This window comes from Brachyistius frenatus, unplaced genomic scaffold, assembly GCF_029030835.1.
Source record: "Brachyistius frenatus isolate BFR_SWC_R1_liver_20210118 unplaced genomic scaffold, ASM2903083v1 Contig_18, whole genome shotgun sequence".
NCBI lineage: Eukaryota > Metazoa > Chordata > Actinopteri > Embiotocidae > Brachyistius > Brachyistius frenatus.
The window spans coordinates 3,468,874-3,495,681 of record NW_027210617.1 but is presented as its reverse complement, the minus strand read 5'-3'; the positions used below and the strand labels follow the sequence as shown (position 1 = coordinate 3,495,681).

The window sequence follows — 26,808 nt, the reverse complement described above, 5'->3', positions numbered from 1 at the left end:
TGCTCATTGTCTTGGGTCTCTGTGCCTGTGTGTGCAAGAGAGAAACCTCTTCATTAGTCTGCCATTTATTTTCTCTCTCTTCTCTCCAGCCCCCTGACCACTCACTTACCCCCCAGCAGCTACAGTATATGTGCCCCATACGGGACCAAACCCACTTATACTGCAGATTTAAAATGATCAGTCCTGGGAAAGAGATAATACAATGCGACTCGAGCCCAACCAGCACTAAATAACCTCGACAGTTACTCTACTGTACCGAGGCTCTGTGAACGTATATATATATATATCTGTGTTTGTTTTTGTGTGGGGGGGAAAGACACTTCTTTTTTAAACTGCTGCTTCACCAACAGTGATGATGTATTTTACTGTTGTACGTTCTCAAATTGGTTTCATAATTGAGGTCAAAGTTATAATGTAACCTTTTGTCTCTATTTTGTTTTTGTTCCAGAAGACAGGAAGTTGTTTGTTGGGATGCTGAACAAACAACAGACCGAGGAGGATGTTTACCGCCTCTTCGAACCCTACGGAGTCATCGAGGAGTGCACGGTCCTAAGAGGTCCTGACGGAAACAGCAAAGGTAGGAGCCATGACGCAGCTGTCTGCATTATTTAGGTCACTGACAAGGAGGTGACAGTCCGTCTGAGTGTCTACGTCAGCAGGGCTGGGTAAAATATGTGTGACATTTGCATCGGATGTAGGTCAAGCAGCATGTTCACATAATTACAAGTATTTGAACGCTATGCTGTTTGATGTGCGACATCGCTACTGGCAGTGACAGCAAAATTAGACTGCTGTATAAAATACTGCTTGATTGATATCTGACGTTAACAGTTAGGAACCATCAGAGGCGCTAAGTAGATAATTAGTTGGTTTGGCTTTGTCCTTTTGGTTTGGTTTGTAGGGTTATTGTAATTTTTGCGTCATTGAACCTTCAAAGTATAATAGTTTAAAAACCTTGTACCATGTAATATATAAATATAAGAATGGATATACTGAGTTGTTGATTTTAAGACAGACAGGAACATCTTTGGACAAATGGCGGGCCGGGTACCAGACTTCAAAATTTGTATGGCACTGACCAAAGTGCTTTGGTACTATCTAATATAAATAAATCTCATCAGTGTCAGTGAGCCCCAGCATTTATACACAGACATGGGTGGGCCTGCCCAAGTAGATACAAATCACTTTACTTTAAGTCAATTTTACATTAGAACACCTTATTTCACTATTTATAAACAAATGTATGGCCACATACCCATCTGAGATGCGCTGCAGTAGCTGGAGACTTCTCTGTGCCCAGCCGGCTAGCTAGCATCTATACTACATCTGTAAATTGTACCATATAGCAATACCGTCCATGTTTAGGGGGATATCGGTAAATTATAGTGTTTCCTCTCCCCCTCTAAACAGCATTAAAACGAAAGATTTGTACTGTTATGTGTAATTGAATTTAGATAAAATGATCATTTTAAAATTGGTATCCAAAAAGTATCATTCAGGTTCAAAATCAAGGTATCGGTACCAGTGCTGAAAAGACACCCGGCCCTAAATAGATAGATCTATGATCAAAATCTGAACACTGTAATCCCATCAAATACAGCAATGATTTAAAAACTTAAAGTGCAAAATGCTGACTTTGCCATTGCAAACAATTCCCCAGAATATTTTTTTTAAAATGACATCGTCCTACATTAAGAAACCATGATTCTGTCACTGTCCTGGTTTTTAATCTGAAGAATTTTTCTCTTTCCCCTGGATGTACTGCTGGCCTCTACTGTAACTGTACCGTTGATATCTTGCAGGCCTTTTTAAGATAGCCCAAACTTTTGGAGACATCAATTCCCTCCGACATGCAGCAAAGAGCAAAGGGACTAGTGGTTTTTCATGTCTCTAAAGCCTATTCCCCGGCCAGCGCTTATGGAAATTGTTGTGGAATTATATCTAAGGGGGTCTGAAGCCAGAGCGTTCTGACTCTGCAGTGGTTTGGAGGAGGAGGCGAGAAATATGGATGTCAAAACAATTCAAGTGTCCCCACTGTGAGGATGGGGACAGCCGAGAGAAGTTGCATTATTCTTTGAGGCTCTGTAATATCTGTGCTCTATCTAATTCAACCGTCTGGACTGAAACACTCAGAACATTATGCTTCAAACATTACTCTCATTTTCATCTTTGTCTGTTAATGGATGTCTGTGTTAGTTGGTGTGCAAATCATTTAATTAATATGTTCTATAATATATTGACTATATAAGACAACCAAATAAAACATCCCTATAAACCACTGGCCAAACAAATATATTTTGCACTTAGTCATCAAAAAATCCTATTTGAAGAGGATCATGTGCAAAACTATAACCCCTGTATGTTTAAATGTTTTATGCCACTATAGCTGGGGCACCATTTCAATATTAACAAACCTCGTTGATTTACTTCAAAAACCGTGCAGGTAGTTCAAGGCTTGTAGAGTATATAAATAGTTAAATATCTCATTATAGTGGTATTTAGTTTGTACTACTGTAGCAAAGTCCTTGTTCAGGTCATCATGAGCTCTTTTCTATCCATATCGCAATAGGGGGCAGTGGTTTGACAGCTGAATGGGCATCTTGATCGGCTGGTGTCCACAGGGGTAAGCCCATTAACACAGGAAGAATGGCAGGGCAGCTGGGTCAAGCAGGATAGATGATAAGAAGAATAAAGTATGAAAGATTAAATAATTTAAAAAAAAGAAAGAAACTTCAAATGAAATCAAATTAGGTGAAATAGGGTATAATTATAAGAGGACATGGCGGCTCAGTGGATCGTCCTACTGCTTCACTGCAACAAACCCAGAGTCAGTCCTCACATATAAAGAGGTAGATGTTGTCTTTGTTCATTTTCCTTTCTTGTGCCCTCTTCAATTCGGATGAAGTTACTCCAGAGGCATGCATGAGCAGTGGGCGGAGACCTACTGTCTGCACAGATGTATCACTGAGAATGTGTTCATTTGTTTTATTGTAAATGCTCATGTGCCCTGTCAAGTGATCTCTGCCCCGTACATCCAGGAAAATAACTGGCTAAAAGACAGCAAATGTATGAAATGTGCTGTAGGTTTGGGCAATACATCAAGGTTTTTACGTATTATCTATGGTGCCGTCTGATAAGAGGGGGCACTAACCTCGTCAGAAGGTAAGAAAGTATTGTGATAGCGCTCCATATCTGTTCCTATCTCTTACACTTGTGGTTTTGAGTCATAGCCCATTTTATCTATCATTATCTGTCTTCATTGAAATGTTCCAAAAGTGCATTTATTATTCAAAAGTAAATACAAATGTCTACCTGCCATTTAGACTAATTTATTTAGTTGATTTACTCTCAAAAGTCAAAAGGAAGAACTGAGGCGAAATGCTTATACATTCTGGCAGAGAGCAGGGGCCACCGGCTCCTCAGAGCTGTCGAAATTAACAATCTTTTTTTTTTTTTTTTTTTCCTGATGATGCGGAGTCGCACTTTCAACTCACTGAGACTCTCCTTCATCACAGCAAACAAACTCCATTAGTTACATATTGGATTATTACTCCGGGAGGCAGAAGAATAACTGAACATACAACGCACTGAGCAGCAGAGAGCCGGACAGCCGGCGGGATGGAAGCCGCCGCTAACTGCTGAGCAAAAGTAGCTGACAGATCTGCACAGCTTGTAAACAGCTGTGAGATCCGCGAGAAAGTGACTAAACAAAGCGAGCTGTGAGTGCGTTGAGCACAACTAGCGCACGTTTAAATTTACAGCGGTAATAAACCGCACTAATGAAGAATAGAGGAAATTAACTGGGTTGAGAGAGCAATAACACAGCTGTGCCGTGAACCGGAAATGAGACTACGTTTCCTGCAGCACGTCAGTCTGTTCGATGTTGAAAACAACGACGGAGCGTCGCAGAGAAAGACCTGTTTCTTTTAATGTAGGCTATTTACGTCATGTAATGTTCCATTTACATGTTTTGCAGCAGTAAATGTTCTATCTAGGAAGACAACCTGCCTTTGCATTTCATTTTGATCACAGTCTGTGTCAATAAAAGTGCTTGTGACATTTCACGTGTAGATTTGACTTACAAATGAACATTCAACCCACTTCGTAGAAAATATCGAGATATATATCGTATATCACTACTCAGCCAAAATATATATCGGGATATGACTTTTGGTCCATATCGTCCAGCCCTAAAATATAGTAAATATTTAGAAATGAACAACTGTTACTGTTTATGTAATCATTGAAATTTGAATTTGGGAGTGGACCTAGGGAAAATTATAACATTATAGTGGTAAAATGTACATCTTTAAATATATTTGTAGAACATTTTTCAAGTTATGGTGGCATACTTCAGTTTAATTGAATAATAGTGTCAGTGGATTTACTCTGTATCCACAAAAGACTCAAACTTGCCTTCAAATTGTCCTCACAATATTCCATCAGTGCATTACAGCAAAGAGCGTTGCTTCTGTGGTTTCTTCTTCTTCATATTCACAAATATTGATCAGAACATCCTGCTGCACAAACGTTAAATTGCGCCGAGTTCTCAGATGGTTTTTCTATTCGAGTTTAGCCAGTTTAGTGCGTATTTAATATGCACAGACAGGCATGTGGTGCTAAATAGCATGCTTTTCTGCTTCATCAGTGCAATCTTTAGCCCGCAGCTTCTGCCTGCTTGTCTGCCTGCTTGTCTGCCTGCCTAATGCCTGGAGTGGAGCAGCTTGCTGTGCAGCGAGAGCCTCTCACTGCACAGTGATTTCCATGGTGTCAAATATAATTCAACATCCTTTATTAATATACCGTAAGCTTTTAAATACTCACTCGATTGAATACCTTTACTGTATATATATTTATATATATATTGTGTGTGTGTGTGTGTGTGTGTGTGTGTGTGTGTGTGTGTGTGTGTGTGTGTGTGTGTGTGTGTGTGTGTGTGTGTGTGTGTGTGTGTGTGTGTGTGTGTGCATCTGTTCTCTCTTCCAGGTTGCGCCTTTGTTAAGTTCTCCACACATACTGAGGCTCAGTCTGCAATCAGTGCCCTCCACGGCAGCCAGACCATGCCCGTGAGTACAGCTCTCTCTCCCTCACATATGAAAACGTACAGAGACGACACAGCATTCATAGCATGCACAACACGTACACACAGCCCGCCACTCACAATAGTTAAGTCCAGTCCACCTCTTGTGATTCAACGCTGTAAAACTCTTCGTTTTAAACTTTGCCAAACTTCAAGGTTTTAAATCGACTTACAGAAACTGCAACCGTCTTCATAAATATCCCATCTTTAAAAACAGATACGACAATAGCCCTGTGTCTCTTTAATTAACATGGTACTTATAAAAAAGAAAAAAAAAAAAAAAAAGAAAATCCAAATCTAATTTCCAGATAAAACTGTTTAGAGTGATAATTGAATTTTGGGTGAGTCATCAATCAGTACTTCTGCTTGCATAATCAGTGAATATAACTCCAGTGTGAGATTACATTTGCTCGTTATGTAAGCACACTGTGTCCTCTGAATTCTCTCTGCATTGGATTTACTAGGAGCATTTAGAAAAAAATAAATAAATAAATAAAAATGTACTGCTCATTGGTATGTGTCTCGTGCTTAGGTACGGTCCCCGTATACCTGATCGTGTCAAAATAAAAGCTCCTTACTCTGCACGCCAAACCTAAATAGTTATTCTCCATGACATTCAGGGAGCGGACAGAGAGTCCGTATTGTATTGTCTTGTATTATAGAGTAGCCTGAAGTATGCTCTGCTTTTATCCTCCTTTTTTGGGGGTTTTGGGAACTCTCATCTCAGAGAGGCAGGGACCCTGAACTCTCACCCACCCCTATCTCACAGGTGGTGTGTTTCACTATGATTTCATTATTAATGGTTGCCAATGCGTGGCTTAAGAGAGGAAAGGAGAGACAACCACTGGAAGCCAGCTGTGCCATTTTGGCGCAACCTCCGAGTCAATCTAAGTGCAAATGACTGCAGGTCGTGAGGAAAAGACTCTGGATGTCCATTCTCCATAGATACCCTCCTTCTGTGTTGCTGCATCGCCCTATCTCTGCGAGCTCTTTGCCCTCGCTCGTCTCTCTTTGGCAGCCTCTCGGGATATTAGGCAATAGACTTGTTTACTCCACCTTTCACCACATTGGCTGCTGAATTATTCATCTAACTATAAGCAGGGTGCTGAAGGGAGGGGAGGAAGAGTCAGAGGGAGAGAGGGAGAGGGGGCAGAGGGAAAATGAGTGAATGGACAGGATTTATACCTCCTGCTCTGGTAAATTGATTATAGAAATCTGATCAGCATCTCATATCCTGTGGCTGCTGGAGGAGAGGGCCCAGTGGGCCTGCCTCGCTGAGATTAGCGGACCACCGGTGGACTATTATGTCTCAGCAGGACAGTGCTGTTCAGAGCAAAGTGTCTATCAGATGCTGGAAAAAATAACCCATGGACCGTACATCCTGTGTGCTCATTTTGAGGCATTTTGATTGTAGGTAAGTCACAGCTTAAAAAAGCAGTCTTGTACATAAGGCTGGGTATCGTTTTAAATTGTAAATAATGGTGCAAGAACCAATATCTTAACTTTGAACAATACTTTTTAAATACCAATCTGATCAAATCCATTTTAAGAAAAAGAAAATTACATCACACATTATGGTACAAATTTCAGGTGTTTGTACAGTTTAATCTAGGTTGCTTTCAGTAGCTGCGATTAACAGATGTCCCTCACATGCAAGCTATCAGTGGGCTAACGTTAGCTGCACACAAAGACAGCAACAGTCACTACAGAACACTGAACGCTTTCCTGGCCAAACAAAAGTTTGAAAAGAGTGAAATAAAATGTAATGTAAGAAGTTGAAGCAGAGTGATTTCATCTACAAGGTGCGCATTTCCATTGTGCCAAACCAATTTGGTCAGTGCCATGAAAGTGTCCAAATTCGGCATCAGGTCCTACAAAGGTGGATTTGAAAGTTCAGAGACTGCTCCCAGCAGAGAGCGCACAGCAAACTTTGTGTCAAAGTCAAGTCAAAATTGATGTTTTACTGTGACATACTGAGGCGTTTGAGCGTCACGGCAGCTCACAGTGGTTGAAAGAAAGTTTTTGGGCTCCCTGCTCCTCCTTTCTGTTCTTCAATAATTTGTCACAAACGTTGTGCGCTCTCCGCTCCAATTTTAGGTGCGTATAGAAATCACATACGTGCCGGACCAGCGCTCACAAAAATCTTTGTAACTCAGGTGCTGGTATTGATCAGGTGATAACACCTGGAATATTTACTCACCAACGTTATAATATTTACTCACCAACGTTATAGCCTATCCCTGCTACAGCCACGTCACTGTGCGGCGCACTGTTCGTGCACAACAGGAGCAGCGACAGAACTTTATGATCCACTCCTCGTACATGTGCAAGCATGCCATGAATAACAAAATACTTTCATTTACCACATATTAGGGTGGATTAAAAATTGAATCTATAAATGAAGAAGTAAAACGCATGAAGACCACTGACGGTTACAATACAGGATAACCCCTGAGCTTGTAAAGGGCATTTATTGAATGTTAAATGAGAGAAGGGTTGCCTCCTTCCTACTGCTCTGGGTCTAAGAGAAAATGTTTGACAATAAATACAGCTCAGCCAAAGCAGCTGAGGTATCAAAGTGCACCGAATATTAAAACTGTGACAAACTACAGCAGTTTGATAGATGTACTGCCAATCCCCTAAAGCATGAACACTGGCTTCTCACGAGTTTATGAGTGTGCACACGCGCCCGCGCATGAATACATGTGTGTGCATACATAAACATCTACAAACAGAGGCACTTAGTGAGGAGCACACATGAGCACGCACACACACACACACACACACACACACACACACACACACACACACACACACACACACACACACACACACACACACACACACACACACACACACACACACACACACTAGTTCTATATCACTCCTCTCACTGTTTCACTGTCACATGCTCGTACAGCCACGGACGAGGGTCAGAGGCTCCCTGACTGACCTTATTTTCCAGCTCGGAGGACTTGAGCTGAATACATTTGTGTTATTCATGTAGAGGGGGAGTGGGTGTCTTTTTTTTTTTTTATGTATTCTAGGAAAGAAAAAAATCTGCATCAAATGTGTGCATGTATGAATGGCGGTCAGTGGATATACTTTATGTATGGGTATAAATGCTTCCAAGTATTCATCCGTTGACATTTATGAGGGACACTAGAGCCTAACTGCTTCACTTCACATTCCAAAACCTTTACAGGGAATATAATATATATTTATATATATAAATTTGAAAATAGAACAATTTGTAAAACACCTAAAGCATATTTTCTACATTTTATTCCGTTAAAAAAAAGCTTTTATATCAGGCAACAGAAACGTCGATACCGAAATATCTGTGAAAGGTCAATATTGTCCGATAACACCAGTCAGGCACTTATGAATGGCACAGGATGAAAAATTATCTACCCACAGCTATGACTTAATGTATGAACAATAATGATAACACAGCTCAGGTTTAACAATCACAGTGCATCAGCAGGTCACGTGTAACACTAGTGCTCGATTGCCATCACACGCTCACCCATCATATTTAAGCATCAATACCTCCACATCTCATATACATCAGCACCTTCAAGCATGCGCGCGCGCACACACACACACACACACACACACACACACACACACACACACACACACACACACACACACACACACACACACACACACACAGTTCAGGGTATGAGTGGCTTAATTAAACATTTAAACATTAGAGCTGTAGAGCAAATTGCTGGGATTCAGCAGGGCCATGTAGGAAGTCAGTCCCAGGACAAAACTACACAGAAACGAGGGGGGTGTGGGTCAGGTCCGCAGAGCCGAAGCAAATTTTTTTTCACTCTGTACGCGTGTCGGCTGTGTTTGAGGCACTTTCAGCTGACATAAGGACAGGGATGGAAACACTAAAGCAGGATGATGGGAGGATAAGAGCACAACAAAAGGAAAACAAATGAGGTAAAGCTTACTCAGAAGAGGGAGCTACATGACGGTGAGTGAAGAGAAGAAAAAAAACAGGTCAAAAAACATCTAAACGTGATTCTAACGCTGCTGAATCATCGCTCTTACTTCAAAGAACATACACTGAGTACAAGGATTTCATGCTAAATAAGGCTCATTGTTTTAGTGTGAAGATCAATATTCAACCATCTCAAATTATAATAAAATGAAAAGGCAGACATACAGTAGCATATAAGTCACACAACAATAATAATCATTTTAATGTCAGCCTTTCACATGGATGATACTGTGGATATTTGTGTTGCTACTCATTAAACAATGTTCCCCTTTAATATTTTGAAGTTAGGTCTGTCATTTTTCTGCACTATTTCTACCCAGGCAATTTACATTCTAATAACCTAACAGATTTCAGTCATCCATTATTTTAGGAGCCAACCTTGACAAGCATGTGTATTTATGCTTCTGTGGTAGCTGGGGTGGTGTAATGGGCAGCAATGCCTTTTTAGAATAACCAGAACAGCATCATGCAAATGACATGAATGAAGTGTTACACACCGCAGCGTATAATTGTACAAGCAGCGTCAGTAACTTGTGATTTTCCCATTCTGAATGTGACTGAGGTAAATGTGTTTCCCCGTGGCCTCTGAACATACAAACAAATCAAACGGTGTCCAGATGAGCAGCACATGCTACGCACCCGTATTCTTCAGGAGACCACTCTGCTCAAATTCATCTTTAATATTAAGTCGTAACTTCTTGAATGTAAAACAGTTTTTTTAATCTACAGTATGAGCAGTGTGAATGGATGCCATATGTCGAGGAGAAACGGGCTGCTTCAGCGGCAATACGTTCTGATTAAAAGACGCAGTATTCATTTTACAGGCAGCGATGAAAAAAATGTCTGTTCACTAAAATATCACAGGAATTTAACGTGAATCGTCTTTTCTCATTAACTTTTTTTCAAGAATGTGTTGCAGAAAAAGATGCCTGGTGTTTGTAATTAATTTGTATTCATGGTCATTATATAATTCTTACATTTCCAGATAAATTCACCGTTTCCACGCAGTGGTGTCATTTTGGATCATAAGGATTATCGCTAAACTCTAAAATATCCTGCCTACATTACAAATCTTTGTTACAAGTGTCTAATAACCACATTCTGTCTGATATATTGATTTAGAATATTGTTTTACCCCCTAATATCACTATTGGCATCTAACCCCCCAAAAAAAATCCAGTATCAGATTTGAATCCTTTGTAACTGTTGTGAGGGAGTTAAAACAAACATTAGATGCTAGAAAAGCCTCAAATATCTGGCAGCTGAAGGAATTTTACATGGATGAGGAGTAGTCAAACATTTCAGCAATCGATGTCGGAGACTGGTATGCAAAACACCGACAGGATGCAATTTCAGCTAAAGGGGGTAATGATATCATCTGAGGCTAAGGGTGCCCTTACTATTTATACAGGGGGATATTACATCTATTTATATTAGCTTTAAAAAAAATATTAAAAAAAGAGAGAGATTTTCCTTCTGGTTGTGTTCAAAAATGTCACCTGTATCAAGCAAATGTTTGCTTGTATAAATATTACTAAATGTTTTTTTTTTTTTTTTAAAGCCATTAATTTCCATGGGAGGTATTTTTCACATGACTGTATATCCCACTGCAGCCCACAGGACCAGTCCTGTTTTAAACATTTGTGCACTAAGACACACAGGCCTATGTTTAAAGCTTGGTGTGAAGCTTCATATCTTTTATTCACATGAAGGTGTGCAGCCTGGACAGACACGAGCACAACCCTCCTTGGCAATGAGAAGGAACCATGAAGAGGCAGACTTTCCTTTTGGTTGGAAATCTCTGTAGTGCCTTTTCATCCTCCCTGTTTAACTCCCGTTCCGTCAGTGGCCCTCCAGGTAGCTGGGAGCCGCCCGGCAGGGGGATTCTGCTCACACTTGGCAGCTTAAAAATTTAATGAGACTTTCGATTCACACTTCATCCTTCTCTCTTTATGGCAATGGAGATCCTGCTTGCTGATATCCTGACAGGCCTAAATGGGAAAACCTCAGAGATAAACAAATGTGGCAATGGATGCTTAGCCGACAAGCCGTGAGATTTAGGTGTCCTAAGGTGAACCAGTGGGAGGGCGATCTCAGTGTATAGACCTCCTCAAAAAAAAAAGCTTTGCAGTGAGTGGAACATACACGCAAGAGTATGAAAGAAAGCACACGGCGCTTATATAAGCAGACAGGTCAATTCACAATAAACCTTGTTTCTATTATTCAAGAAGGCACACACCAGTCTGGTTCTCATTGGAAAAGTGGCTGACTGTATAGTACCAACTCAATCTCCACAGATTATGAATCTCAGCCTTTCCACAAAAAATAGAGAAGCAGAGCATCAACATGCGGCTTTCATTACCAAAGACAGTACACCATTATAGCTTATTTATTTTAACCTGTGAAAGGGAGTTTAAATATTCAATATGTACTCACAATTCTCGTGGGTATTCTGGCCATGCGCACTTAAACATCATAATATGGTAAATAATGCAGATAGTAAAAAGCTGGACAGACATAACAGAGAAAACCTAAACACGCAGCTGTCTCAAAGTTAACCTCGACTTGATTCATTTTTGTAAGAGACTCAGACTGCCTTGTATTTAGTGTTGTTCTATCTTATTTGTGTTTATTGGACAATCATACAAACCTCTCAATGAACAGGAAAAGTATTGTTCCAACACGGCAGGATGGCACATACAGTATAACAATTAGTCACTTAACTGGTCAGCGAGTCCAGTCGTCAGCCAGCATGACAGTCAAGAGTCTGTTGGCCAGTTAGTCAGCCAGCCTGCCAGTCAGTCAATCACTCGTCTAACTAGACAATCAGTCATTTACTGAGACAGCAAACTAACCGACTGGCTGTTCACCTACAGTCTTTCAAGCCTGTGATTCAACCAGCGCGCAGGCCTGGAGGAGAGGACTTGGGGGAATATCGAGAAAAGTGGGGAGAAAAGGGGGAAGGAGAGAGCATAAAATCCATATGCTACAGTCGAAAGGTCCAATGCCTGTCTTCAAACATCTTTTGCTGTCTGTAGATATCTTTATCAGCAGGAGACCTCAGTGAGGGAAAAGGGGCAAAAGGAAAATACAAACTGTAATGTATTATGTAATAATAATAACAATCTATCATTACAGATGCCGTTTACAGCTGCATGTGTGTGCTTCGGCACATCTGTTTCCATATTTCACCCAGAAATGTCCCTTTAAAAACCATTAACACCCCCAACCCTCAATCTAGGCTCCTCACCAGTCCCCGCTGTTATTGACAATCTTGCGTCAATTTCAGGGGGGGGCCTCTTATCGTGACTGACACACAACCTTTCTACACTGTCAGATCAGAGTAATATTTCGGCCTTTTATGTGGATCGATTGGCCGGTTTGGGGGCGCGGAGGGAAGGAAAGGCGGAGCGCACCAAAGGTCAACTGTAGCGCTAAATCATTTGAAGATTCTTAATGAAGGGTGTGTGGCAGACACACCTGCTGCTCTCATTATTGGGTTGCAAAAGGAGGTAATAGTGTTGATAAGGGGATAGAGTAGCCGGAGCCTCAGAGAAGACGAGGGGGCTGGAAAAAGGAAGAGGACAGGATGAGGGAAATTGCTCTAAAAAGAAACATTTTCTTTGAAGAAAGCTTTTCACCAAGGTCAAAAGGAACCGCCTGTTGTAGCTCTTATTTTCAAATCACTGTGCATTGCACATCTTTTGACCTCAACTATAGGAAGTAGTTGTGAGGTTACATATATATATATATTATACCAGAGGGAAAAATGTAAACTATTTATGCTATCCACACACAGTGGGGCTGCTTTGCCTCCAGTGACTTTGTATATATGTTCCACTGACTGAAAGAGCGGAGGCTTCCTGTCTGCACATCTGCCTACAAGGCTGTTCACTCAATAAGTAGATGGGTTGTATTCTTCACATACCTCTGTTAGCTTCATGTTTATGTATGCCAGCCACAAAATAAGGACGAACGATTCTCAGCAGAAATACAAATGTGTAATGATGTTGCATCGAGAATGCCGCGTTCAACACCACCGAAAAAAGACAGAAAAAAATCTCTGACATGCAATTAGAGGAGCTCACTAGGTATTGATGTTAACAGCAGTTGTTGCTGCTAATGAACATGGCACGATGAAATCAGAAATAATAACCAATAACATTTTTCAGCCATTTGTGTTGGACTTCTTAAGGCTTGCTTCACCATCTTTCTCTAAAAATTAAGTTAATCATATTAGTCATATATGCAAATTATATCAAATCATTTTGGAGGTACGCACTAAGTTTCTCTGTTGACTGACTAAGTGCTGGTGTGACAGGTGCTTGCCGTACAGCAGGTTTAAGCGTCCACGATCTCTCCCCTCTGACTTTCTTTGTTCCCTTTATCCCCCTCAGGGTGCTTCCTCAAGCTTGGTGGTCAAGTTTGCCGACACAGACAAGGAGCGCACCATCAGACGTATGCAGCAGATGGTTGGGCAGTTTGGCATCTTTAACCCAGCCATCGCCCTTCCCTTCAGCACCTACAGCTCTTACGCACATGCGGTGAGTTGGCAAAGGCATATGTAGCGCACAGTGGAATTCAAATGGACATTAAGCTCCTGCTACATTTACTGTATGAACATACCTAATGGCTTTTACGTAAACTAGGTAGTGGACACATGCATGAATATAACTGCAATGGGTTAAAGACTTTTTTTTCTTCTTCACTCTCTAACAACTAAACAATGTGGGTGTTGGCATGCTTCTAATTAATCTAGTTCTGTAGAGTTTTTAAAGCTGCTATAAGTTTTATTCTAATGCGATATGAGACTATATATCATCTTAGATTTTGGATATTGTAATGTCACGACACAGTTTAAGTGTTGTATTTTCCTGGTTTTAAAGGCTGCATTACACTAAAGTCATGTCATTTTCTGAATTTCCCATAATATTTGGTCTTAACTCATCAATGATCAGAGAGCCCTCAACAGAAACCGCATTTTTGCGTAATACAAAGCAGCATTAACTGTTATCAAGCAAACACTGAGCTAATATTTGCTAGCAGTTTACCATACCAAACTAGACGGTAATAATATGTCAGTGTTATGTTTACGGCTTGTCCCCACTGCTCACAAGTGGCCAAACACTCAGTTAATGAAGGTTTAAATCCATGGCTTTATTCCACCAACCTCACCAAGGGAAGTGTCTGAGAAGCCATGGGATGTATCCACTATGTTTAACAGTTTAGTAGTAGTAGTAGTTGTATTTTTCCACCCACCTATTTATCTCCTCCAGGGACAATGTGATTTAAGGTACCAAGCAACAAAAGACTGCACAAAAGTTGAACCTGGATTATCTCCAGTTTCTCCAAATTTATCAATAAAAACTACAAAATCGTACCTGAAAAAAAAAAAAAAAAAAAAAAAAAAAAATCACATAAAAATGTGACACACCTGTTTGCTGATTAATACCAAATCTGTCACTTTTGTTTAGATTTTAATCCATGTTGGGCTGCTCAGTGTTTGACTGCGATGTGTGAGGATTCGCATCACAAATGGCACAAACAGGGTTTTTTTTTTTACCTTGGCTAATTTGCTGAAAATAAACACTTGAACACCAGGTATGTCTCACTGAAATCTGCTTTTCACTGAAAACTTTTTGAGTCAGACACTCGAGAGACTTTTTACCTCCACTTTTTTTCCCCCTTACTTGGCAGATACTGTTGTAGGTAAAAATTAGCTTGGCAAACTCATCATCACTGTCATCAGCTTTTCTCCTCTTTAAGCAGCGCCGCCATTTCATTACACCAAGGCTTTCACCACTGTCAGCACATAGGCACACACGCATTTAGTTAGCTTGTACCATCCAACCTTCATCAGCTTCCCTTTGCCCTCCTAAGATCCCCCCCCCCCTCCACCACCAGGGCACAGTACCATATACACACACATAGCAGACCCTGGGCTCTTTGATGAGTTCAGGCAAGCCTATGCGGCCCCTCTCTCACCAAGCGCGCCCCCCCCACCCCATCTCCTCCCCTCCCCTCCCTCCCTCCGCCCACTACCCTCCATCACACTGCATCTCTAGCCTTCCCCTCTCCCTCCCACTGTCCCTCCCTCTGGGCCCACGAGATGCTTCAGGAGCCACAGTTGACTCAGAATATTCCACAGGCAACTTATCTGCACACAAACTTTCAGCTTCCCCTGCTGAGGCAGAGCGCACACACACACACGCGCACACACACACACACACACACACACACACACACACACACGCACACGCACACACACACACACACACGCACACACACACACACACACACACACACACACACACACACACACACACACACACACACACACACACACACATCCTACCTACTTGAAGGAAACTAAAATGAATTTAAGAAAAGGTTTCCATCCAGCTCCGAGATAAAAACCTGGGCCTCTGTCACAACACGCTTCATAAATACACATAAGCGTCTGCAGAGAGTTTATTTACAGAGAAGGAGGAACACAAACTCATTTTTCCCTGCACTGATTTGGATGTAAAAGTTATATATATGTTTTTGCCGTTCCTAAATGCCAGGATTAATTGTTGATGTTAGCCAGGTCTTGGGGGCTTATCCATTTCCCCTCATTTTCATATCACAGCCATGAGACCCACTGTGAAATGTGCAAATTGACCATCCCGGAGTAATTGCTAGGCCATCTCTTGTGCTCTCTCCAGTAAAACTCCCGCCTTCATTACCATTCATGAAATGCAGCCCTTTCCCAGGAAATGTGGAGAAATGCAAATGTTTAAGGGGTGGTGGAGGCAGTGGTCGTCTGCGAGGAGACCAGTGTGCCCAGCTCAGGTTGGCCATGAGTCTTATTTACTGTGGCAGAGACCCATGTCGGCTCATACAGACGCACACAAGAGTGTACACACTCGTGCATATGTATCTGTATCTGTATCTCTCTCTCTCTCTCTCTCTCTCTCTCTCTCTCTCTCTCTCTCTCTCTCTCTCTCTCTCTCATACACATATATAATATGACAAAGAGCAGGATGATGCTCAGAAATTGAGTTCCAAATGAAAGTAACAAGGGCACGGGGGATACTTCAGCATTAGAGAGAATCAATTACCATTAAATCTAAAGGAGAAATTGCACGTATGTGGTTTCTCGACACAAAGATTATACAGCATGAATGATGTTAGTGAAGGTGAAATTCTCCTTGTATTAGTATTATGAATCACGGAGACGGAGGATGCCTTGTACCTGCATATAATGAATTCACCAAAATAAAGAAAGTTAGTGGAGGGACTTTGAGGCAGGGCAACCTTGGAGATAAACTCACCCCAACTTTTGATGAAGTAACGAGGCAGCAATGGATCATCAAGCGAGGCCTTTATTTTCATACCTTGCTTAAGACTTATTTAATAAATCTAAATACTGGTTTGGTCTGCTAGGTATGTACTAATGTGGAACGAGAAGGACATTTTAGCTATCTTTAGTGTGGGTGTCCAGCTTGTGCAGCGCTTATGATTACATTGGAGTCATCGGTGCTGGCCGCATCCACATGGTGTGCGGCCTCGTAGCCACCGGGAATGTGCTGAAGTGATACGATGAATGTTTCTTTACTGCAAGATAAACTACACATACCCCCCCCCCTCGAGACAGAAAAAACCTGCAGTGACAGAAAAAGGACTTTATCTCCAAAGACACACAACATGTTCGCCTACTCTCCATATACAACTGGCCAAGAGAAGAGGAGGTGGCACGGTATAGAATACAGACGTGGGGCGAGATGGTATATATAGCTATAACCGGCGAATACAGTAAATGGTAAATTCAAAGAGCTACCTCTCCACTACAGCACTGGATAGGATTATAGAGTTGAGCTGACAGCCAGTAAATTGGATTTTAGTCAAACCAGGAGAAGGAGGGGGCTCGGAACACAAATTGGAGGGGTACAGCACTGACAACATATGCCAAAAAATGAGAAATGTGCCATTTTCGCGATAGACACAGACACTGGTGTTGCTCTGACAGGAGACATCCTATTTGCAAAAGGTGATTTCATAAAACACAAGCCAAAGGGAAGCGAGAGAGACTGAGATTCCATGTTCCATGTCCGGTGTTGAGTGATAATAGTCCTCCCATGAATCGCTGAATGCGAGTAATAAAACCTGCTTCTATTACCTATTGTATTCTCCCTTCAAGACACAAACATCATATCTGTACACAGTAAGATTTGATTCCAGTCACTCGTTTTCCCTCCGTCTTTTTAAAGTGGTGTCTCCTGGTGAAGCGGACCCTTTCAGCTTCCCTTGGTCTCTTTAGGCAGAGGACGACATACTGTGTCAGAGGACGAGAGAGAAGTTTCAGATTTAAAGGCACCTCCAGCACTGTGCTGCTCTCGCCTCCCTAAAAGATGTATTAGACTACAGTGGGCGATAGATAAATGAGAGGAGAGAAAATGGTTTAACGTGGTGCTAATAGTGACAGTGTGTGGGAGGATGAGAGGGAGGATGATGGCTATAAACTCGCATTAGGAAACATCTCCCCCTGTTGGAGGGACTCGCATTCAAACAGAGCCTTTTGCACACATGAGAAATGATGCTAGCACATTACTGCATCATTTGGCTGTACTGTAAACTGCCCACACACACACACACACACACACACACACAGATGAGCATGTGTGTGACCTGATTTCACTGTACTATACTTGTAAGGACTAGTTTTTGACAGCCCCTGTCTACACACACACACACACACACACACACCCGCGCGCGCAAATACACACACGTGTACACACATAACAAAGTGCATCAGAGATGAAAAAAACCTATTAAAATCGTCCCGTGGAAATACAGCCTGCTAGCATGGTGGTAACAAATGAGGCCCTTGAGCTTCAGTCTTCAGTCTTTTAGTTCACCTCATTGACCCACTGTCTCCCCTCTCTCTCATTTTTGTTCTACCTCTTTCACCCTCTCTCTCTCTCTCTCTGTCTCCCCCTTTGTCTCCCCTCTCTTGCCCCCCTCCCCCCCCCACCCACCCACCCACTCCCCTTCCCTCCGTCACTGGCTGGTTGGGCTATAAGGGGTCACATGTGACAGTGCCGAGAGTCAGCGAGTCACAGAGCAGCGCTACAGAGATAATTGCCATGTGATAAAAAGGTGATTGCCTGCTGGCACCAGGGGGAGAGTAATGCCATCAGGTTACAATAAAAAAAAAAAAAAAAAGCAGATGTCTGACACTAAATGAATGCTGCTGGAGCGCGGGCAACTTCCTTTGCTTCCCTTTCATCCCGTGCACTTCTTCTTTTGTCCCCCTTCTTGTTTCTGTCTGTGTTTTTTCTTCCCTCTTCCAAGAGGAGAAGAAAAGGTTGTGTCTGTGATGATGAAGACTCAGTTGTGCTCATTCTCCGCCGGAGACCATTTGCTATCTGCCGGGTAGTGCATAAATAAAGGGACGGGATGGCTTTTGAATATAATGGCTTTGAAATTTCAAAAGAAAAAAAAAAATGCATACGAAAAGTAAAATGAAATGACTTTGAATCTCTCTGTCAACATAACCACTCTGCTTTCTGCTCTTTAGTTTATTTTTTTTCATCAAAGCTAGATTGTATTAACCACTGCATTCCAACATAATTACATGCTTGAGTCTCCAATTTGCTGGATTTTAATTTGGAACGAAGCATCAATGGATGCCAAAGTTGTTATCCATGACAATCTGACGGATGGTATTAAGGATTGCTTTATCTAAGACATTGGGAGAGAGGACAGTATTCTGGACACGCTAGTGTTTACTCCTGCTCCATTATTACTCCATCCAGGCCTGCAGTTTGTCACAGGTCACAAGGCCCCCAACAAAGGGGCTCAAAGCTTATTTCAATCCGCCCAAAGTCCCTGGTCCTCTGTGAGAGCAGCAAGTAGCCCGAGAAAGACAAAAAAAAAAAGCAGTTGTCTGACAGTGTATTTATTCTGTAATACCAGCCCAGTCATCCTGAAGTCCAACCCTATTCACATCCTAATAGGGGGGCAGTCACAGCAGTGCAATATCAAAAGGAGCCCCACAACCTCCAGACCTCTTTGTTTGTGTCTGTGCCACTGCTTTTGTTATAGTTTCTTGTTCTGTTTCAGCTCTACCCCCTTAAAGCCACAATTCATCTTATTTGGAAAGGAATGGATGATCCCCATTTGTCAAGTTGATAAAATTATGCAAATGACAAAAGGCGTAAATAGATAGCAGCGGTGAGGGATGTGGCTAATGGACGGGACACCGGCGCTGGGCATTCTGCAGCAGGACAGTCACTTTCAGGTTACCTGACAGGGCCACTGAGGGAAAAAATAATTGGCTTTTCCGTTGCAGGGTCCCCCATGAAAATACGAGCAGGAGTGGCATTCTATACCACCGCTGTCTCGCTCTGTCGTCATTAGCATTAGTGCCAGTGGCAGAAGAGTTTGATTTCTGCTTATACTAGTCAGTCTCAGGCTCCCACTGACACACACAAGCTATGCAGTATTAAACAGATGCAGAGAACAGGGACCAGAGGTTGGTCCGGCAGTGTTTGTATTCCTGTACCACGAGGCTCTGCATGCCTGATAGGCAGCTACATAGCTCGCAAAAGATTATTGATTCCCCAGATAAACCTAGTGGTTCACAAGCTGCAAAAGCCATTGTACAATGATGGATTTTCTTCTGAATTAGGCATTCAGCATGTGGTTGGCACAGGGAGAATTTAAGCTGAGTGCGGAAGCTCCAACAGTCTCTATCACTCTTCATGCATGTTGTGTAGACGGTGTGTGCGCATACGTGTGTCTTTTGTGTGCGAGTGTGGTTCAGAGCAGCGGTGCATGTGAGCGTGTCCTATGCATATGAATAAACACTGTGTGGGCTGCATTTGATGGAAAATAGTTCCAGCTCTCACTTCATGCTCAGTAGAAATGCAGAGTGAATGAAAGGCTATTGATTTTATCTCTTTGTGGGATTGTCCAGTGGGTGAAAATCGACTGCCATTTACTGCCTAACATACTGTATTTCTAACATGGTCTGGAATCTGATTTACTTTCTACGCCTGCTTTAAAAATGTTGTTCTAATGACTCAGAGTCTGCATTCACTGACATCTCAAAACATAGTGTAACTTTGCTTAACAAAGACGACGTTGTTTGTCAAAAGTGATTCTCTAAAACAACGTTTTCAATGGCAGAGACTGTGGTCATGTCATGAAGTTCCAACCCCAAATGTATTTCCGTTTTCAAAATGCCTTTTGTTTTGGTCAAAACTAGTCAACGCAGAGGGCTAGTGGTTTCTGCCTGAAATTTTAAACTAAGAAAATGTAAAACTGTGGATGGATGTCAGGCTACAAGAAACAATGATCACAAATGCATCAGACGAATTTTAAACGAGTCCAGGGAAAAAACAAGCGAGAGTGGGAGACGTCTGTGGCATTTCTATACAGCCAAACAGACTATTGTGAAGTTTGACAATTGTGAGGAAAAAGCACTGCAACTCTGCAAACTTTGCCTGTTCCCTGAACACGGAGATAATGTGCACATGTCAATGCCTTGATTTGTATGAGCCCAACAGACAGCTATTAAATCGTTTCTGCAGCTGGTGACAGGGTTCCTGCTGGGAGGATAGACAGATTCACTAAACATAGGTTGACAGGCTTCTTTTTTCTTCTCTTTCTTTTATTCCGCTCTACTTTCTCTGTACTTCCCCGGCACTATCCATCCATCAACCTCAACATACATCCCTCCCTCTGTTCTACCCTTGCTGTGTTTCTCTCTTGCTCCCCTTCTCCCGTCTTTTGTCTGACTCCTTCCAAACTTACTATATTTTTCATTACCATCTGTCCTCCCCTCACCTCTCTCTCTCTCTCTCTCTCTCTCTCTCCCGCACCCCCTTCTATCTTCTTGCTCCCTCTCACAACACCCCATCCAACCATCCTTTCCTCCACCCATCTCTCCGTGTCCCTCTTCTTTAGCTCATGCAGCAGCAGGCAGCCATCATGGCAGCAAGCCACGGAGGTTACCTCACGCCTAGCGTGGCCTTCCCCGCCACGCAGATCCACCAGATGGGGGCGCTCAACATCAACAGCCTCCCGCCCACCACCATGACCCAGGTGTCGGGTGAGTTTCATCAAACCTTGGGTGAGCACTCCGTTTCATTCCCTTTCCTCTTGTTTGTGTCTGTACTATGCCAGTGGGGTCAACGTGTTTTAACGATGGCAATCTGCGTGCAAGTCTTTATATATGTGTGTGGGTGCAAAGTGAGAATGGAAAACTTAGACCTGCAGCATGGCCAAAAGAAAGAGTGCCTGCTTACTGGTAATCCAAAATTATTCCTCTTGAGAGAATAAGATGAAGAAGAAGAAGAAGAAGAAGAAGAAGAAGAAGAAGAAGAAGAAGAAGAAGAAGAAGAAGAAGAAGAAGAAGAAGAAGAAAAAAAAAACTACATTCAGTGGGATTTGCATGTTTATGTTGTTTGTGAAAGCTGAAAATATTTGGGGTTACTGTAGGAGCAGCAGAATAAGGAATATCAATAAGTAAGTTTACAGATAAGGCGCTAATTTCCCCGTAGTATTTTGACCTTGTGCTTTGAAGCACTCGCACATGATCTGCATGCAGTTGGTTTTGTTTTCCATAACAAACACTTCCTATGCAGATACATTACAGAGGAAAAGGGAAAGACTTTGAAATACCTACCTACTGCATAACATCTGCTTATTCAGCAGTGCTTCGTTTTCCTTGAGACAGAGAAAACTTCAAGATCCTCCGCTCACCAAAAAGCCAAAGTAAATAATACAGAATCCCAAGACTTTGTTGTGCTCTGCTCACCTACTTTGTCAACACTGCAGAATCGAATTTCTAAGGTGATGTCTTTGGTAACTTTAAACCAATCAGGGTGAGCGAGAGAGCCATCATCAGTGCAACAAGGGCAGTTTTAGATTTTCTTCATGACCATCACAAGAATCCAGTATATACAAACTTGCTGCACTTGATCAAATTCTTGCTGAACTGTAGTTTCTGCCGGGAAAAAAAAATATTCTCTTAACTTGGTATTCTGTTCACAAAGCAACTCACAGTTTTATTGTAAAAATCCTATGAACTCCTGCTTAACACAATTAACAACAGTCAGCTAGATTAAAACCACAGCAGGAAATAAATAATTAAAAGGACCCTTATTAACCATTTAATCAAGCTCCGCCTGAACCTAAATAAATACATCTACATTAGGTACGATGCTGGAACATTCCAATGGACACACATGCTGTACTTTCAACATCAGGCAATACATCTAGAGAGGAGACCCATTTGTCAAATATTCACGGTGATCTTTTTCACTGCAAAGTGTGCACTTTTGGGCGGGCATAATCAACCTGAGACAGTGATTAAAAGTGGAGCGCGGTCTTGCTGAGAAGCTCTTATTTTGACGGGTATAGCACTGACAGTATTGCAATTCAGATCTTTGTGTTCAGCATGCATACCTGTATTTTGCAACACAATAGTGCTGATGAAAGATAGTGCAACTGCACTGCAAGGAAGTCTGTCTGTGTGTGTGTGTGTGTGTGTGTGTGTGTGTGTGTGTGTGTGTGTGTGTGTGTGTGTGTGTGTGTGTGTGTGTGTGTGTGTGTGTGTGTGTGTGTGTGTGTGTGAGAGAGAGAGAGAGGGAGAGGGCGTTGTCCTCCAGCTTGATTGTATTGTTCATGCTGTTTGATTGTCTCTGTTGAACTATAGTCTCTGAAAAAGCAAAATCAGTGCCAGACTCCAAAGGAAATATTGCTGATTTGGCCTTTGTTATATTTCTGTAAAAGCTGTACAGGAAAATATAGGTTTCATATCGAATCGGAAAATTTCTGGAACAACTTGGCTTTGGCAAAGAATAAACAGTTAATGATAGTGATACAAAAAAACACGAGAGTACATTCTCGGTCTTTAAAAGGTCCCATGTTGTTTTTATATCAAATCCAATTTCCTTGCCTTTTTTTTATTATATAAAGTTGGTCTACGTGTTACAAAGATACTATGAAAGTGCCATAACAGTCAGTCCATGGAGAAATGCACACAACTCATATTCGGCAAATGTGCCGTTTGGACTGCGGTGAGTTTGTGACATCACAAACACATGCTCGTGTCATAAGTCCGCGCTCAGCACAGCCCAACCATTTATCAGGAAGAAAACACAGAGAAATCACTATGTCACAGAACTAGCAAGCTACAAGACCAAAGAAAACCTGTGGTTGGCCTGAGAGTGCGTCACTCAAAGTCAGCCAATCAGAAGAGACGGTCATTGATATCAATGAACCTTTTACACACACGCATACACACAAAACAACCTGGTTTTGGTGGAGCTCCGAAGAGAAACTTAAGAGACCAGATGTAAACCTGTGATTAGATGTTGTTTGGTGCTTACAACCACACAAAAAAAATAAAGACTCCAAAGGAAACAATAGAAAAATGTAAAATATGGGATTTGTCTCTATCTCGTGTGTGTGGAGTGGTGCCGCTCATCTACTTTCAGACATGCCTGTGTAAGTTCCCGTCTACTGATTAACTGTTATTATTAAATGTAATACATTATAAATGCTTCAGAGAAAGCATGGTTTCCATGAAGTTTCAAGGACTATCATAAATATGAAATGTTTTATTTCTCCTTTCTTCATTCATTAATTTGAGCGTGGCTGCCGGCGGCTGCAGGAGTGGTCGTCGAGCTCGCTGCTTTTGGTACACACACACACACACACACGCATACACACCGCTGTTTTCTCTCTCCCTTTCCACACTTGTGGCTATGACTTATTTAGAGTTCATTGAAGGAATACATAACATTACTGGCAAGGCTGTCTGTATAAGTAGGCCAAGAGACTCTGACACTACTGAGAGATTGTAGGATGTCTGCCACAAGTCAGTGGAATAATTCATCATAATATCGGAATCTGTTTTTAGGGTCTTGGAGCGGAGTGCTTCTCTGATTCGACAGAGGTTTAATTTAGGCATTAAGTGGTCTAATCAACCAAATCAGAGCTCAAAACAAATCTATAAATGCAGACATTTGACAGCTGTGTATAAAAGTATAAAAAGGTAAAAAGGTTAATGCCCAATTTCCCTCCAAAATGAGAGCTATTGCCTATTGATGGCCGCGCTACAGATTTTTTCTGAATTGCACATGCTGTTCTGCATTAACATAAAGCTCCAATAATGGTTTAATAGATGAAAAGCCTTTCTGATCTTGGGGTAAATGTGTGACATTAGTCTTTTATTTAAATGATCAGTATAACCTCTGCAACATAAAAACATCGTGTTTGACAGCAGGCCGAAGTACAAAGAGGCTCAGAGGTTAAGGGTGTTAGTCTGAAAACAACGAGACATCCATTTGATCAACAGATGCAACGCATTTAAGCTTGATGGTGCATAAGCCGTTTGCCAGATGGTTCATCTGATTAGAGCATGTATCCTTACAGTGATGCATGATGATGCTTTTTGAAAATAATGTTCACCAGGTGCCGCTCCCTGAGCGCCGCAGAAGAAATAAAAGTTAAACAAAACAAGGGAGAGAGAGGAGAAAGCAGGAGTAACGCGAAGAGCGAGGAAGATAAAGAGGGTGGGGGGGCGAGGGGGGCGAGGGGAGGCATGGAGAGAGATGCGGATCCCGCTGGGTATACGTGGTGAGGAGCACGCGGTGTCAAGGATGCTTTGTTAGGATGAGAGAAGTGTGTAATCAAAGTCACTCTAATGTTCTGTTGCATGGTGCCGCTCTACACTGAAGATGTACATGCACAAGTGCATATTACACAAAATATACTGCAGATGCTCCACAGCCGGAGACAACCCACTTACAACCAGGCTGGATGTGCCACAACACCCCCGCTGGATTCAAAACTCGGCTCCACCGCCAATGCAGAACACTTCCATGGTGACAAGCACCAGGAAACTAATGAGCTGTTTGACATGGTGATCTTTCTTAACACCACCTGTCCTCCACGGCTCTTCTTACACAGACACATTATTCGGAAGAACTAATTCCATTACAAACAAATGCTGAGGACGGAGAAGTACACCACAACAAAATATCAAATAACACACACTTAACTGTGAGGATTCACCGCTATAAAGACGCCTCACATCCAAGACACTTGGAAAGCAGTGCTAAAGTCTGTTCAGAGCCAGAGGAAACAGCTGGAGAGGTGAGCATGTGCGTCTTAACTGATGGTGTGACCTCCAGCTTTCAATCGATCTCTGACTTCACAAATGCATGCACTTTATATGCTTTTTACCCCTTCCAAGACAACATTTAAATTAATGTTGTCTTCAAAAGCTATCAATTCGGAAACAGCTGCACAAAGAGCCATTGTCCCTCAGATACATCATCCCCTCCCTTTCCGTTCAAACCACACCTATTGCATCAGAATTATTACAAATATTAGAACGAGATCTGATCTGTGTGGGCAAGACTGAGGTTTGCTTGAGCAGCAGAGCTTCACAGACTGCCCAGCTGGTCTGCTTGGGGATCTGAAAGTCAGGTTCGTTGCTGCGATCAGTGCATTGCATGCACATCAGCGTCAGAAGTACCAGGGGAGTACCAGTGTGGTACCTGGGCGGCGCCAAGTGTTGTTTTTTTTTCCCTTTCCCAAAATAAAGCTACAACACCAGAGGGCCAAGCAACAGTAGCCTGATCGTATTGTCATCATCAACACAACAGATACAGCATTGCCGGAGCCTCCGCAGTGGCGGTTGTTTACTTCTGACCCCGGTTGCTGTGGCATTTGGCAAACAAACACTGATAGAGTGAAGGAGAGCAGAGTTTACTCACCGGATGTTGTGTCCGTCAAAACAGGAAAGTTCGCCTGTTGTTGTTGTTGTTCATGGCAGAAGCGCATGTGATGTCCCGCTCACTTTATCCCAGTGGCTCCAGTCCTGCATTCATCCACGGTGAAGTTATGTCCAGCGCTCACCTCATGTGGAGGGAATGACAGCTTTAATTCCACGTGCTAAAGCCGTCATGGTTAATCGTGGTCAAGTCTGCAGGCAAAACAAGCATTGAATACTCCAGCAGGCAGGTTGTTTGTCCCATTGGTTAGTAAATTAATTTGCAGTCCTTTACGGCCGAGTTATTTTGGAGCATATAGCGTCCTGGTTCATGACTGGCTGATGTCCGATAAGGTGCCGACGTTAACCCACTTGACCCCTGATCAACTCTAGCTGGACACACCGTTTGGCTTTAAATTTAGGAAAAGAGGCTTTGCACGTCCTTCCAATAGATGTGGATGACACTATGGTAAGAATCTAAAGCATAATACACTATGCCTCAGTAATATTAAATGCGTGTTTTTGTACTGCATGTAAATATTTCCCCGATAAAAATGGTATTAAACTAAGTGACAATGAAACACATTCATTTTGAAACGCATTCATTTTATGTCACAATAGATTTGCTTTATATTTATTACTTATCCAAAGGGCAGTATTCAAAGTAACAGTTTTTTTTTTCTTCCTATGCCGAATAGCCTTTTGAAAAAGCTGCTCTTCCCACACCCAGATTTATTATTCACACCAGACAGACATTTTCTCTTTGACTCTAAATGCATCACATTTTAAATCAGTTAGATGAAAGCATCTGTTTGGAGTGCTTATTACTTGCTCCAGCAAAAGACAGTCCTTGTGCTGGTAATGACTGCACTCACCAGGATGGGTATAGCATTCCTCGTTGATTTGAATGTATAATTAGCATAATAAATACTT

General features: G+C 42.1%; 1 protein-coding gene across 12 annotated transcripts in view; it reads left to right on the top strand.

Moving 5' to 3' along the window:
• The window catches only part of celf5a (cugbp, Elav-like family member 5a), a 190,004-nt gene that overhangs the window by 150,811 nt on the left and 12,385 nt on the right, over positions 1-26,808 (top strand). For 4 of the 12 annotated variants that reach the window (XM_069694909.1, XM_069694906.1, XM_069694908.1 and 1 more), the window contains exons 4-7: positions 449-577; positions 4,987-5,066; positions 13,496-13,642; positions 21,054-21,219. In XM_069694909.1, coding sequence (XP_069551010.1) covers positions 449-577; positions 4,987-5,066; positions 13,496-13,642; positions 21,054-21,219 — 522 coding nt within the window. The remainder of the gene's footprint in view (positions 1-448; positions 578-4,986; positions 5,067-13,495; positions 13,643-21,053; positions 21,220-26,808) is intronic. The other 8 variants (XM_069694915.1, XM_069694912.1, XM_069694911.1 and 5 more) reach the window with 4 other exon arrangements.